This window comes from Schistocerca piceifrons, chromosome 4, assembly GCF_021461385.2.
Source record: "Schistocerca piceifrons isolate TAMUIC-IGC-003096 chromosome 4, iqSchPice1.1, whole genome shotgun sequence".
NCBI lineage: Eukaryota > Metazoa > Arthropoda > Insecta > Orthoptera > Acrididae > Schistocerca > Schistocerca piceifrons.
Genome location: NC_060141.1, coordinates 92,245,901 through 92,261,916, shown reverse-complemented (window position 1 = coordinate 92,261,916; position 16,016 = coordinate 92,245,901). Strand labels below are relative to the sequence as shown.

The following is a 16,016-nucleotide window of genomic DNA, read 5'->3' as shown; positions in this document are numbered from 1 at the left end:
ACTTCTCGCTGCAGCCGGCCGGTGTTGCCGTGTGGTTAAAGGCGCTTCAGTCTGGAACCGCGTGACCGCTCCGGTCGCAGGTTCGGATCCTGCCTCGGGCATGGATGTGTGTGATGGCCTTAGGTTAGTTAGGTTTAAGTAGTTCTATGTTCTAGGGGCCTGATGACCACAGATGTTAAGTCCCATAGTGCTCAGAGCCATTTTCTCGCTGCATGCCATCTCACTGTTGGTGTTTCATTCAACTTGATCTGTGTTCAGAATTGCCATTGGCAACAGTCGGAAATGATTCTGAGTGAAATAAACAGTGAAAATAATGGTTTATTTGTTCAGCGAAATTATTTACAAATGACAGGCAGAAAAACAACGTTATTCATGCGCAAGGCATGAACTATTACAGAATAAAGTACAAACATTGTAACAAATAACAAGATATGTACAAAGTTGTAACAACGAATTCTAGTCTGTATAACAAAAGTCACATAAATCAGTCGAATTAACACTTCTTGGAAATGTTAGCACCATGAATCTGTCTCACGTCGAAAAGTGTCCATGATTTCCAGGAGAGAGAAGTTGAACTTAACACAGCGGGAGTGAATAGGGTATTAGAAACGTGACGGAATAAATACGGGTTGTCTTTGGGACGGGGTGACGAAGAGTGTGGGTTGGGGGGGGGGGGGGCCTTCAGCGACCCTAACGCCTTTCCACGTTACCTAAGCTGCCCTCTAGGTCCCCTCTCGTCGCTTTAGGCGACCACTCTGCCGGACCTGGTGACGTAGCGGCACGCCGTACTCAGTGAGCCGCCTCAGCAGGTGACTGAGAAGGAAGGAGGCGGCTAGTGGTGGTGGCCGTAACCGCCCCCGCCCCCACTGCTGGAGTAGCCGTAGCCGCCCCCGCCGCCCCCGCTGCTGGAGAACCCGTAGCCGCCACCGCTGCTGCTGTGGCCGTAGCCGCCGCCGCCCCCGCTGCTGGAAAAGCCGCCTCCACCACCGTGACTGGAGAATTCGCCGCCGTAGCTGGGGTGGTGCTCCTGGTAGATGATCTTCTTCTGATGGTGCACCTCGTTGATCAGGTGTGGGACGTGCACACGTATGTGGACGCTGAAACAAACCGTAGCACTAAGGTCAACGCCTGGCATTCATTCATCTGACAAAATACCTCAATTTTCTCCACATTTTATTGCGAGTCACTGCCACAATAAGGTCGAAGCAAGGAATAGATCAGAAGTAGACAAAGGCGAGAAAGCTGTCTTCAATAAAAGAGGTTCTATTGACACTAGACACAGAACTGGATGCGAGGAGCAAATATCGTAACATTACACGGCTGGAACATAGCATAGGGTTGAAGTACATCTACATCTACATCTACGTCTACATTTATACTCCGCAAGCCACCCAACGGTGTGTGGCGGAGGGCACTTTACGTGCCACTGTCATTACCTCCATTTCCTGTTCCAGTCGCGTATGGTTCGCTGGAAGAACGACTACCGGAAAGCCTCCGTGCGCGCTCGAATCTCTCTAATTTTACATTCGTGATCTCCTCGGGAGGTATAAGTTGGGGGAAGCAATATATTCGATACCTCATCCAGAAACGCACGCTCTCGAAACCTGGACAACAAGCTACACCGCGATGCAGAGCGCCTCTCTTGCAGAGTCTGCCACTTGAGTTTGCTAAACATCTCCGTAACGCTATCACGCTTACCAAATAACCCCGTGACGAAACGCGCCGCTCTTCTTTGGATCTTCTCTAGCTCCTCCGTCAAGCCGACCTGGTACGGATCCCACACTGGTGAGCAATACTCAACTATAGGTCGAACGAATGTTTTGTAAGCCACCTCCTTTGTTGATGGACTACATTTTCTAAGGACTCTCCCAATTAATCTCGCACTGGCACCCGCCTTACCAACAATTAATTTTATATGATCATTCCACATCAAATCGTTACGTACGCATACTTCCAGGTATTTTACAGAAGTAACTGCTACCTGTGTTTGTTCCGCTATCATATAATCATACAATAAAGGATCCTTCTTTCCATGTATTCGCAGTACATTACATTTGTCTATGTTAAGGGTCATTACATATCGGAAGAACATGAAAGAGGAAGCATTCGTGAAGAACTTGATGTCACATTTATTTTAAAATCCAGTGATGCAAAACCTTTTATTTTATTTCTTTTCCAACTCTGTAGCTAAGTACTAAGCGTGTCTGACTCTTACATGCTGGACCTTGGTTCAGTTTCTGGTACTGCCAGGGATTTTTCCTAGTCAGAGGAATGCAATGGAGTGCACTCAATCTGGTTGCCTCGTTTGAGGACATACTTGAGTGAGAAGTAGCGGCTCAATTGCCTCGGAAACTGGCAACGACCGGGAGAGCAGTGGAGCTGTATTTCGTTGCGTACCAGGCCACAGCACTGCACTGTTTTTTAACTATACATGACCAGCACTAAGTTTTGACTGTAGCCCAGACATGTCCGCTTCACAACCTATAGCATGCAAGTTGTCTTTAACTTAATTTTCGCTTTTGTTCTGCGACTAAACAACTGTTTTCTTATGTTTGTGCTCTAAAGATACTATACCTGCTATTTAAACTATCTTATCAAAAGTGCTCGGACACGTGAGATGTGTCAACCCTTCGCTATTATGAGGCCTTGGAGTGTGCTGCAGACTCTTCAGTGAGATGTCTTAATGTCTTTGAAAGCTCGTTCTTTCTCACGAGCCGAAATCAGAGAAAGTAATGAATTTCGACGCTGAGACGTGTAGCGAAGTCGACGTTCTATTCGCAACGGGCTTCTATTGTGTTCAGGCCAGGACTCTGGACAGGCCAGTCCATTTCAGGAACGTAGTCGTCCAGCTTTATGCAGCTTTATGATATAGCGCATTGTCATGCTGATGCAAATAATCACAATCTCCGAAATGTTCCTTTACAGTAAAAACTACACAGTTCTGTGCAATGTGTTAGTATCCGCTCACATTTAACGTTTGCTTAAGCGCAACAAGAGGACTACATCATAACCAGAAAAACACCTGCATACAGTAACACAATTCATCCGTACTCCACTGTTGGCAGGTATCGTTCTGAGAGCATCCGCCAAACTAAAACACTTCCATCGAACTGCCTCAGACTAAAGCGTGCTTCATAACGCCACATCATTCTTTTCTAGTCATCCACTCTCCACTGACATCGTCCATTACACCAGCTCAATCGTCGCTTACCATTGACAATAGGAATGTGTGGCTCTTGAGGAGCACCCCGTCTTTTTAAATCCTTACGCACAGTCATTATGCTAGCTGGACCACTGGTAGCGCTCTGTAACTCACGCGTGATTTCTTCTGCTGATTTCATGCAATTTTTTTACAAGCAGCCTCCGCAATGTTCGTCTGCACGTGGGGTCTGGCTGCTCTCGGTAGAGTTGTGGTTGTCCCTTTCGCGTATCCACTTCAAAATCACATCTCCAATAGTCGACTTGGGCGGCTTTAGAAGGGTTGAAATGTCCCTTTGGATTTGTTACTCAGGCGAAATCAAGCATCCAGTCCACAGGGCTGTCTTGAACGACCCATTGTGCTGTTACTGTCCTTTACTGACAGTACAGTAGTCCCCGGCACCCATTACAGTGCCGGGTCCGCCTTTCGTGACACCTGTTGGCCAGTTCGAAACTACTTCGGCGGTGTGCTCGGATACTTTTGATCACATAGTAAATTTCAGTCGGTTGAAAATGACTGCACAGCAAAAAGTGTAGAGTAGTCAATAATTTAAGGTAAAAGAGTATTTTATTATTAGTACCGACAGTCAATGCGCAGAATATTATCAAGCGAAAACAAAGTGGAAGTGTTTGAAGTCTAATGGTATAGAAAAAAGTTTAAAATTAGGCAGGTAAAGTACGAAATGAAGAAGCGCTAAAAGGAATGGTTAAGGAAAATAAATTGTGTATGACCTTAGCAGGTGAATGGGATACCTGCTGTGACATCAATGGACAGCTGAGTTGGTGCTGGAAGCATAAATCCGAGCGAATTTCTCATGACTTAAAAATAAAAATAATAGTCTTACCACTTCATACAAATATAACAATAACTTCTACCTGCAGCTACCTGTGAGCATTTTAACAACATTAACTAGCAACAGCTTGTTTATTCGTGAGTTAATTGATACTGAAATAGGAAGAAGTTCATAATTTGCCAAAATAATAAGCGCTCAATAAATGATAGAAATAAAGTGGAAAGAGCATTAAAGTTTGTTATTGAAAAGTTTTGAATTAGTATTGTAGTTGGCGATACCATGCTTGACAACGCTGAAAGTAAACGTTAGCAGAGTTTTTACTTATTATTTTGTGAATTACTGAGAACCATTACTATAAGTCCGTTCCATTAAAACACAAAGGTGTATAGTAAACCACAGGGAAGAGGCGTGTCGTAGAGAAGTATGTAATGTACTCACTGTTCATTCCCACCAAAGCCGGCGCCGACTGTAGCGATGATTGCCAGCAGAACGCAAACCACCTGAAACACAGAAGAGAACTCTGTGTTAGTCTCGTAATTGCAGGGATCTGCATTTACATAGGCTCACACAGTCAGTAAGGTAGCATATAGTGTACAGCGAGGGGGCCAAGAACGCTTAGGAACAGAATCGTCAGCTAATTGTAGTATATCTCATAAATGATGTGTGAAATCGAATGGCGGGGCAATATCGAAAGCAAATATACAGAACTTGCTTCCTATGAAAAAAAAATTAAAGGAATATTAAAGTTTAACATTCCATCGACAACGAGGAGAACCGGATAAAAAGCTCGGATTGCAGAAGGATGGGGAAGGATATCGGCCTGGTCCTCTTCAAAGGAACCATTTGCCTCAAGCGATTTAGGTAGATCATGGAAGACCTAAATTTGGATGGCCAGACAAGAAGTTGGACAGCTGGATTACGGACTGCAGCCTGTGAAGACATAACAATTACACATATGAATGTAACGATTCTCTACGATATTTTAGAACAATTAGGTTTTTAGTCGGCTGTCCTACACGACTGCTTCGTCTGTAGTCTCACAAGTTTTTTCTCAGGCGGTTGCAGAAACCGTAGTTCTGGTTGACGAGGTTCCCAAATACGAAGCACTTTCTGCTGAAGAAGTCCGTCAGCTTCCACACTAAGAAAATGTTTATAACAACCTTTGTATGGGGTGTCGTAACGGACGGGTGGGAAATCTGGGCGTCAGCAGAGCAGGAGAAAGCTCACTCGAAGCTTAAGGAAATGTGGTGTTGGAGGAGAACTGAAAGATCTAGATGGGCTGGTAGCAAAACGAATGAGATAGCTCCACAAGAAATAGGAGAGAAGAAAGGACTGCTGAAAGTTATGGGTCAACGCAAAGCATTACTCACTGGACACTTAACAACAAATTATATTCTTTCACAAAACATTTCCGAAGGCACGATCGTAGAAAAGAAAACGAGGGGACGACGGAGAACATGTTATCTAAAAAGTACCGTCAGTGGGATTAATTTCCCTTCAAACATGGAGATGAAGAGGACCGCTGAAGAGAAGGAAGTTGCAGCTGCAAAGACAAGGATTCACCTTTTGAAAGAAGAGAGGAGAACTTCCATGCAAAATTGGATGCAAGGAACGGTACGCAGGGATGCAAGGAAGACGTTTCCCGTTCTATCTCAAATGAATGAAATTTTATGTTACATATGTACATCTTTTTCAGTAACATAACAGAAATTGTCAATATTAACTATGGTATACTTCTGTTACTATGGAATTTGTAGCCAGTCATCTTGAGTGTATCTTGTTGAATAAATAAAATGGTGTAGCGTGGCTTCTTAAAAGTATATTCGAAACTTCACTGCAAGCAAAAATTCATAAGAAGTAGTGAAGATTTACGTAACTCCTTCATTTTCAACAGCGTGGACATACGTCTCTTGAAGAATAACCACGATCAGGGCCTCGACAACAGATGAAAATACTGCAGAAGTGCCGAATATGGTATTGAGCGACCGCTGTCAAAGGTTTCTGAAATTAGTTATGTCACCACGGTATCAGAAGAAGCAGTACAGTGCACTTCAGGTGAAAAAGTAATTGGCAAACTTTTTTTCATAATCGGTGCTGTATTTGTTGTACACTGGTTGAAACAGAAAAACGTTTTACCAGTGTTAAAACTGCTCCAGAAGGAATGCAACTGACGATGAGCGCCCATTTATTACTGTTGATGAAATGCAGGTGTACCATGTCACACCGGATACGAACAGAAATTAAAGTAGTGGAAGCTAATGGTTCTGCGCCAGAAACAGTGAAGGATATATAGTCTACTACAAAGTTTATAGCCAAAGTTTTATGTGCTGGGAATGGGATTTTTCTTATTAATTGCTTTCCAAAGACAGAACGTTAAACAGCGAATAGTGTGCGGTTATTATGAACCTGCTGGATGAAAAAATAGCTAAGAAGACGATTCGATTACAATGGGAAAAAATCCTCATTTCTCAAGAAAGTGTACTTCCCAGAAAGGAATTCGCAAGGGGAAAAGAGAAACGCGGAGTCTTTGGGTTCCACCTGTTCTAACATCGAAATAAATTTTCAATTGAAAAATTTTTAATAACGTTTTACAAACTTCTGGAATGGTTGTATCCGTAAATAAAACAAAAGTATTGGTAACTGAGGGAAGGCATATAAGAATGGGAAAAATTGTGATAAGCCATAAAATAATAGGTAAGTTCGTTCAAACACCTCGGGGCAGAGATATCTATATACAAAGCTAATTCAGATGTGGTTCAAAATATACAGAAATATAATGCTATAAATGGTTGTATAAGGAGGTATCTTGGAGGACTATGAGGAAAGACTACGCAACGTGGCAACTAAGCCTGTTATTATGTTTGGTAGTGTAAACTTGATCTCAACAAAAGGAGATGAACTAAGAATCGAATCAGCAGAAATGAGGTTTCTGAGGTTACTTCCTGAACTAACGCTAAGAGGCAGAGTGCGAAATGAAGGTCTAAAACACCAACTAGACGTATGAACAACAATGACGGAAGAGACCTGACATCACAAAATAAAAATAAAAAAATGCTATGACCGCATCCAAAGGATTCCACCTGAGCGCTTACCAAGGAAAGCATTACATTTCAACTAAATTGGAAAACGCGACAAAGGACGAGAAATGAAGACAACAATTGTTAAATTCCTTTGATTTCGGAAAGGGCAGACTCCAACTCATCGAAATGGAAGAATCAGGAGAAGAAGAAGTTAAACTGGTTTTGGTCAGGTTAGCTTAGGGTGGGCTAGATGTAGGAAAAGTTTTGAGTCCAGTGATGAAATGAGTTTTATCCAGATTTTCCCGAATTACATTTCGAATACAATCAGCTGTCTGGAAAGACAATGTCGAACAGGTGAATTGATGTAACAGTTCTTTCGAAAAATAAGTGTAGATTTGACCAGAAACACAATTTTTTAATGGCAGGCTTGGCCAAAAAGCCTTTTAAAAGAGTGGCCAAAAGTCACAGAAGTGGTTATCCGATAAAGACGTACTGTGCATGACGCCCGAATGTTGTGAGTACGTTTGGCGCACGGCGCGAGTGTAGACACAAGACCTTATAAGGCTGTTACAGTTTGGTGTTGAACATGACAGCACTACAGTCGGGAACCGCGCGACCGCTACGGTCGCAGGTTCGAATCCTGCCACGGGCATGGATGTGTGTGATGTCCTTAGGTTAGCTAGGTTTAAGTAGTTCTAAGTACTAGGGGACTGATGACCTCAGAAGGTAAGTCCCATAGTGCTCAGAGCCATTTGAACCATTTGAACATGGCAGCACGTCCCAAATTAACTGAATTTGAACATTTGATGATAATCGAGGCAAAAGGCGCAATCGGGGCAAAACTCATGGGTCATGGCATATCAGAGATTTCGGGTTTCCGAGGGCAAATGTGTTTAGGGAAGATCATTAATATCACAGAAACAATGTTTCCACACTGGAGAAAACTCCGCAGTGCTATCACAAGTGTATAAGTGTATGACAAACGGACGTCACGTCGCATTCGTAGAGCCTTGTTGGCCTAGGCGTCGCTGAGAGTGAAGACTGCCACCGACTTGTCAGGTACCTACTTCTACCAGCACTGTACGGACACGGCGCCCTCCCATCACATTTTAGTCACTCAGTGTACCTTGTCCTAATACTATGCGGGAAACACCGCTGAGGCTTTCTGAGATATAGTCATGATAAACTGTTACCCGCGCGGATAACAGTGCGTATTAAAGCGCCGCTTTCGCGACGAGGAGATGCGCCGGAACCAGATCGAATCTGCCCGGGGGATTGACGACGAGGGTCGGTGTACCGGTAAATCCGGATGTGGTTTTAGGTGGTTTTCCACATCCCAAATCCCAAGTCCCAGCTCAGTTACATGATCTGCAAACATTAAAAAAAAACACTCACTTTCGTTGCACGCCGATAGTTGGGATACACAGTCCCAGGAGCTAATAGGATGGCGACAGAAAGGGCACCGGCCACCTTTAAACTAATCGTGTCAAATTCGTTGATAACCATGCCGACCCTGCACCGATGCGGGATAAAGGGGCAGGAAAAAGAAGAAGGGATGGCAAACTTTTAGTGAGTATGCAGTCAGCTGAAAACGGAATTCCTCTCAGTAACACTCTAGTCATCCAGCGTTCTCAATGAATGGGGCGAGCTGTAGTAGGCGACTGTCCCCAGTGACGTAACGTGGACTCTGCAGGCGGCAGACGTGACGGCCAAGGACACAGTGAGCGGTGACTGGCGGTCGTGGCCGTTACCAAACGTGGCGACTGGACCGTGAAGCACAGCGGATGCGATTACAGCTGAGCTTGCCGACCACAAGCCTGCATCACGGCACTGTGCGTCCGTGGAGGAAAATGCTAACCGTCCCGTCGGCATCGTGATCATCAGACAGAAGCCGGGCAAGTCGTAGAAAAGGGAAATGGCTTCGTCTATTTACGGGAACCATTCCAGAAATCACCTAACACGAGTTGGGGAGGCATGAAAATCGCACAGTGGACAGGCGGATATGTCAACCTTCTTCAACCACAGTACCAGTCCAGCGTGTCATGCATTGTGGCACGTGATTCGACTCTAACAATTTCATACCGCTCACGTCCATCCCAAATGACATCTTCGGATGACACTGTGCTGTTATGAAGATGACTCCTTGCCATACGACTGTCTTGGCCGTCGCTTGTAAAGTCATTGTCATGCCTTGTCTTGTGGCATAAGAGAGGTTTCTACCACACGATTCGCCGTTCTTTCGTATTCTGCTCTTGCTGGCGAAGGCTAGACCTACATATTGTACATCCGCAAACCACTGTTCAGTCTCTGGCGGTTGATAAGCGAGGGAACAACGACTGCCTACGTACCTCACAATTCACCGCCAGAGCCCTCAGGCCTAAACGTTAGGATTATGCCACTTTGGAGGTATGTGTTATTTTGCACACGGTTTATGACATGGTAGACCTGAAATAACTAGTACTAAGGCCATCAGAATCTAAACTATTAAAGAAAAACAAATTATAATCATTAATTTAAACTACACACTGTATTTTTACCATTAGATCCGTGCTTATCCAGTCCACTGGAAGTCCTTCTGACGCGACATTGTTTCCTATCTCTGAGTTTCGGATGACCACGATGTTCGCAGGAGAGCTTCTGTAAAGTTTGGATGGTAGGAGACAAGGTACTGGCAGAAGTAAAGCTGTGAGGACGGGCCGTGAGACGTACTTTGGTAGCTCAGTTGGTAGAGCACTACCTCGCGAAAGGCAAAGGTCCCGAGTTCTAGTCTCGGTCCGGCACACTGTTTTAATCTTCCAGGAAGTTTCATATCAGCGCACACTCCGCTGCAGAGTGAAAATCTCATTCTGGACCGCCACGTCATTAGAAAAGTTTTCCAGCTACCACTTCCGATAAAGTATTCCATTAAGTACGAAATATATTCAGCACTGTCTAATAATTGTTCGAATGCGCATTTTAATATTTACCCGCCCGCGTGTTGCCAAGGTTGTTTCAAGTATGCTATAGAAGTTTCGCTGGGAAGCCCTATCACATCCTCCGTACAGACCGATCTCTACCCGTGCATTTAGCATACTTTTGGGCCCCAGGAGAAAGACACTGTGGCCGTCGATTTGCTTCCGACGGAGAAGTGCACGTCTGGTTAAAGTCCTAACCAACCTAAAACATTTGCCCATGAAGCCATTGACGGTCTCGTCTCTCGTTTCCATTTGACTTCCCTACCCTCCCCCTTTCCTCATTATTTTCCTGAGTGTATCTCTTACACATTCGTATGGACTACTGCTTTTTATGAATGCGATAGCTGCTGTCGGGGCTACTTGATAATGTCTCCAAAAGCTACTCGCCCAGGTATCTTCTTATACGCTATTTACTTTAGAGGTGCGCGGGACTTACCTAAAACCCCAACTCTGTTATTTATCTAAAACTGATTTGATTTATTCGTGATTTTTGATATCGCATCTTAGTATCCATACAATACAGCCACCCCTAGTAATCTTAGATACGTGCCCATGTAACTAAGATCATTCCTTGGTCACTTTCTTCTCCATAGCGTTTATCCCGCCTAGTACGGGTCCCCTTTTCAGGATTCGGCAAAAATTTTTTTATTTAACTTTCCGATGCCCTAATTTTGTGGACGGAGGCCCTTCGAAGGTACAGTCATCGAAGAGTGTACCATCTGACTGTGAACTGTGTAAACTTTTGTTGTCCGTCTTCTGTTTGTGTATCATATTCTCTGGGCCGAAATATGGGGAACAGTCCAGGATTTACCTAAACAAGCGTGGGAAACCACCTAAAACATCATTCAACCTGGAAGGTGTACCACACTACTATCATTAACCCGCCGCTTGGGTCCGATCTGAGCTTGGCTCACAACCCTATCTTTGCAAGCTATATCACTGCGCTTTATACTTTACGAGAAGGTAATAGTACTTCTTGGTATTACCCCTAAATAATTAAACGATATAGCGTGCTAATGATGGACGCCACTGATGTTTGAATCGGGTACTGTGGAGTTCTTTCTTTGTTATAGTAACTGAGTTTATTCACAGTTAAAGAGAGCAGTCGTTCATGACATCAGGCCAAAATTATGGCCAAGTCTTTCAGCAATTCCTTACAGTCGCCCGACGGGCTCTCTATGTGCTTGGAAACGCCAGAATATCATAACAATCACACTCAGTTGTCAGTAAACTGTAGTGTACAGCTCACTTTGCTGAATGAAAGATTCTTCTCCTGCATAATGCACACCGTTACTCTATCACTTGTCTAGTGTTGTGGTTCATATACTCGGTTCACCAGATCATGACATTTTTCGATCTCCTCCAAACACTGATATTAGGACCAACAGCACTGGAGGTGTGCAAATTCGCATTGTATTAAGACACCCCGATTCCTACCGATCTGAAAACAAAGCTGGTTAGCCCTATTTTCAATATTAGAGGCATTTCAGTTCTTCGCACTCCTCCAACAGAGCAGCAGACTTCATGACTTGTCTCTAGTGAGACAGATGTCAGTGGGAGCTTAGACTCTAACATCTCTTTCTGTTCTATTCGTGGGTATGAGGATTTTGACATGGACAAATGGTTCAAATGGCTCTGAGCACTATGAGACTTAGCTTCTGAGAGCATCAGTCCCCTAGAACTTAGAAATACTTAAACCTAACTAACCTAAGGACATCACACACGTCCATGCCAGACTGTAGCGCCTAGAACCGGTCGGTCACTCCGGCCGGCTGACATGGACAGCATGAGTTGTTGTTTCAGTGGATATGGAGACCTGTTTTCTACGAATTAATTACACCTGGTGGTGAAAAGGTGCGAACATTTGAAAAATCTGGAAGAATGTTTTCTTTAACATTTTTTGAGGAATTAAAATGATTTGTACGGACAGGTGGCGAATTTTCTCGTCATTTCACGTTGCAAAGGCTGGTATAATTACGTGTCATAGCTTTCTCGTCTCCACAACAACGTATCTACCGAAAGACAGAGTTCAGAAGCAAACTAACCATGTATGCTTTTCTGCCTATCACTGGAAGAGGTGACAGGAAGAACAAATGGAAAGGCGGATCGTTAATGATGGTTTCTTAAAATGGAATCGAAATTTCTTCTTCAAATAGTTCCTCAGTGGAGGCCGTGTCCAACCTCCTCCAATCCACCCACAAAATTTTCCTGACCATGGGGTCGAGCACGGAACTGTTGTTCTGCAGTCATAGTCATTTACCGCTCAGACTCGGAGACGAGTTTGTAGCGAAATCAATGATGTTTTCACACCGTAGGCCCCCGAGGCCTGGTGGTCTTGTGGAAAAGCGCGTCCCTGGAAGCGGATAGTCTCGGGATCGAAGCCCGCTTGAACCAAAAATATGTGTCTGCCATTAAGCTAGCCTTCACTTTTAATTGATATGAATACTGGCTGGTTTCGACAAGTAGTTCTGACTCTACGTTAAACTATAGATCCCAATATACGTGGTAGAGTAATTGAGGTAGGTTAGGGAAACGCAGGTCATCGAAGCGGCGCCCAGTTAAATTACTCGCACCAGGTTGTTGACCTACAGGGAACTATTGTAATTATCATAGGAATCCTCTGGCACTAGCAGGGACCTGAATAATGACAATTGAATCAAGTAGTGTGAAGGAGACGTGGGAATTGTAGGTCCCAGTCAGAAATACGGCATTTGCAACGCTGCTGAGTGCAGGTGGTTTGAAAGCGGTCGCTGTTGGCGCGATTAACGGCCGAAGCAGAAAGCTGTTTAAGCGCGAGAACGTTCTCCAAGGTCGGAGTGAGAGTGGAGTCCGTTTGTCGGCCACAGAACCCGTTCTGTAGCTCACCTCGGCCGTGACGCGGGCCCATTCACGCGGTCCATGAACGCCCGGAAACTGCGTCAGGAATCCAGAGGGCCTAGCGTGACGGTCGTAACTTCCTACGGTGTTTTCACGGAAGGCAGCAGTCTTCTTAGTTAATTCTTTGACACCTATAGCCACAGATCTTTGTTTCTAAGCCATGACAGAATAAAAACAAATTAAAATGCTGCACTTTGTGAACACAGTGACTTGAGTGTGCTACAACGCACTGTATAATAAGTTATTTCCACATATTTATTTCAGAAAGTCGTCGCCTAGAAGCACCTTAGGAAAAGGATTTCTCATTCGACCACAATACGTGTGATAAGCAGTTTGACGTGCTATAGTGTACTGAACTAGGAAATTCGTTACATCCTCATACACAGCACCTTGCTTAAAATATCATATGTGGTAGATTGGGACGTCTTAGAGAACAGTGCCAAGTGTCATAGGTAAATACGAATATTTATCAATGTCACTGAAACCAAGTGTAGTGCAGAAAGACACTCCCATTCGCCTGAACACAATCTCGGGTAAACCCGCAAGCTTTTTATGTAACGTATGAGATCAGAATGACAGTTAACGAGACGTCCATGCGGCGGACAGCAGCCTGCACAAAATGAGTGAAAAAGAGATGTGAATAGATCCCAATTTTGAAGGGCTAGACAATTTCATTCACAAAATATTCAAAATATTTTCGTCTCATACAGGAAATTTATTTCCTTTATTAATAACATGTTCGCTCGTCATTTTGAGTGGAACTTACTATAAGTTTATGATCATATTTCAATGTTTTCAACGTCGTTTTATCCACCATGTCATACTACACAATAAGAAGAAGTTATTTAAATTTAATATATATCTGGTTTAGTGAGTGACTAAATTACAAATCGCAAACCTATTTTGCGAGATGAGTATGCAATTAGAACAAATACAATATGACGATAATGAGAACAATATTAAGAGAGGATAGGTATATTATCGCGAAGTGTTGAATGGACTTACCACTATTACGCTAATTATAATAATGAGAAGACGAAGAAATCTGATCAAGGTGCAAATGATATGAGGAGGGCGTTGTGATCTGCTTCGTATTTCACCCTACCGAGAAGACATTCCAGCTTATTGGCAATCCACTAAATTTTACCCCCAAATAAAAATTAAAAAAAAATTTAAAAATAACTTTTCAAACTGTGTGTCAGGATGTCACGAATAACATTTTATAGCTAAACAGCTTGGGAAGTTCTTTCCCACTCAAATAAGGTGTATGTATAAAACAGTATTTTAAAAATATACCGAAATTTAGGCACGCTAATAAGTCACTCATTGAATCATGATTATTTTAGCAGATCTTGGTACTACCGCGGTTTATACCCTAGGCTTTCGGATATGTAGTATGAGTCTTAGCCATCGAGCCACACCAGATAATACCATAGATTCGGAAACTGTCAAAGGAAGAAATACATTTTGCCGATATATCAGATGCTGGAGGACTGTACTTCTCAGCTTAAATTTTGCCTACACAATCGACTCTAGTGAATCATGGCTTCTGCCAATATTGATGTACGTATAAAAAGCGCCGAGCTATCATTTCCAGGGAAATGAAATGACGTTTTTCCGATTTAGCTTTCAGAAAACCTCAGTCACAAAAACTGAGATTATACGACCATTAGTCACTTTAAAACTTGATTGAAGGACGCACAGTAACTTAAAAGTCCGACCCCGGTAGCTGAGTGGTCAGCGCGACAGTATGTCCATCCTAAGGGACCGGGTTCGATTCCCGGCTGGGTCGGAGATTTTCTCCTCTCAGGGACTGGGTGTGGTGTTGTCTTAATCATCATCATTTCATCCCCATCGACGCGCAAGTCACCGAAGGGGCGTCAAATCGAAAGACTTGCAGCCGGCGAACGGTCTACCCGACGGGAGGTCCTAGTCACACGACATAATTTTTTTAGTAACTTAAAAGACCTAAATGATGTAGGTAGATGAAAAGAATGGCTTCATGTGGAATTTAAAGAAAGTATTTGGAAGAACTGTGACAGGGCAAAGATCTAGAGGCCTACGAAAGATAAATTCTGAAATAAAACGCAGGGAAGAAAGGATGATCAGGATGCGTTGTCCTGCCAACTAGTAGATCATTAGAGACGGAGCACAAATTCGGACAGGCGAAAGATGGGTATGGGAATAGGCCGTAGCATTTTCAAAAGAATCACCCGGTCATTCGCCTTAAGCGGTTTATGGAAACCACAGATGATATGCCATCCCCAGGTGTACGAGTCCAGCCACGATGCCATATCGTTCTGTTTCTGAAAGAATTTGGAAAGAGACGGATCATTGTGAACTGTGAACAATGTAATGAAAATAAAATTTAAATTGATAGTTCCAAATGGAGGGGGCACATGTAGCAAAACACCAAGACTGCTGGAGTGATGATGGTGATGGTGAAGATGGGAAGTGACACAGAATTACTCTCAAATACACGACGATAGTGACGTGTATTGAGTGAGGATTTGGACCAGGCACAGTAAGAGTTAGGCGGACAGCTGGGTGCTGCAGGCAGGCTACTCACGAGGCAGAGAGCACGAGCCATGTCGCCGGAGTAGCGGAGGTGGCTCCGCTGCGCGCTGATGCCGTGTGGACAGGACCGTCTGCGGCGGCTGTGCCAGGCCCCTGCCGCCTCGCCGCATATATACGCCGGCGGCCAGGTGCGTGGCGGGGGGTGCTGCGCCAGAGAGAGCCGTACCGGCCGGGTTCACTCTCGCCGCGGCTCGCTCTGTCCGGACCCGCCGAGTTTTCCCACAGACTCCGACCGGCCGAGCCCTCTGCCGCCGCCTCACAGGAGCAAAAAAAAAAAAGGTGAAGTCTCTGCTGCTTCTCCAGAGGCATGCACTCACACGCGCCGGTCGCCGCGCCTGCGCACGTTCGCTTTCTATGGAACAGGTCGCACCAGAAGGGAGGCGCAACGTAGGAGATCCCACAAAAAGAGGAACGGTGCTGCTCGAATTTCTGAGGTATAGACAATAAGGCTTCAGAACCGCGTGACATATATTTTATGTGGTTAATACAAATAGGTGGAACATGACTGGTACAGACTGCCAGACGATCCTGTACATATTACAATGAAGAGCCAAAGAAACTGGTACACCTGCCTAATATCGTGTAGGGCTCGAACA

At 44.3% G+C, this 16,016-nt stretch overlaps 1 protein-coding gene across 1 annotated transcript; it reads right to left on the bottom strand.

The window, feature by feature from the left end:
• Window positions 1-337: 337 nt before the first annotated feature.
• On the bottom strand, window positions 338-15,508 carry LOC124796289 (glycine-rich RNA-binding protein blt801-like). The gene is made up of 3 exons (XM_047260409.1): window positions 15,413-15,508; window positions 4,431-4,492; window positions 338-1,097 (listed from the first exon to the last, which is right to left on the bottom strand). The coding sequence occupies exons 1-3, from the start codon at window positions 15,431-15,433 to the stop codon at window positions 833-835; spliced, it is 348 nt and encodes a 115-aa protein (XP_047116365.1). The 5' UTR covers window positions 15,434-15,508; the 3' UTR covers window positions 338-832.
• Window positions 15,509-16,016: the final 508 nt, after the last annotated feature.

Coding starts and splice junctions, on each gene's coding strand:
- LOC124796289 (XM_047260409.1), bottom strand. CDS start 15,433: ATGGCTCGTGCTCTCTGCCTC. Junction 4,493..15,412: donor TGGCTCGTGCTCTCTGCCTC/GTGAGTAGCCTG, acceptor TCTGTGTTTCAG/GTGGTTTGCGTTCTGCTGGC. Junction 1,098..4,430: donor GGCTTTGGTGGGAATGAACA/GTGAGTACATTA, acceptor GGTTTGTTTCAG/CGTCCACATACGTGTGCACG.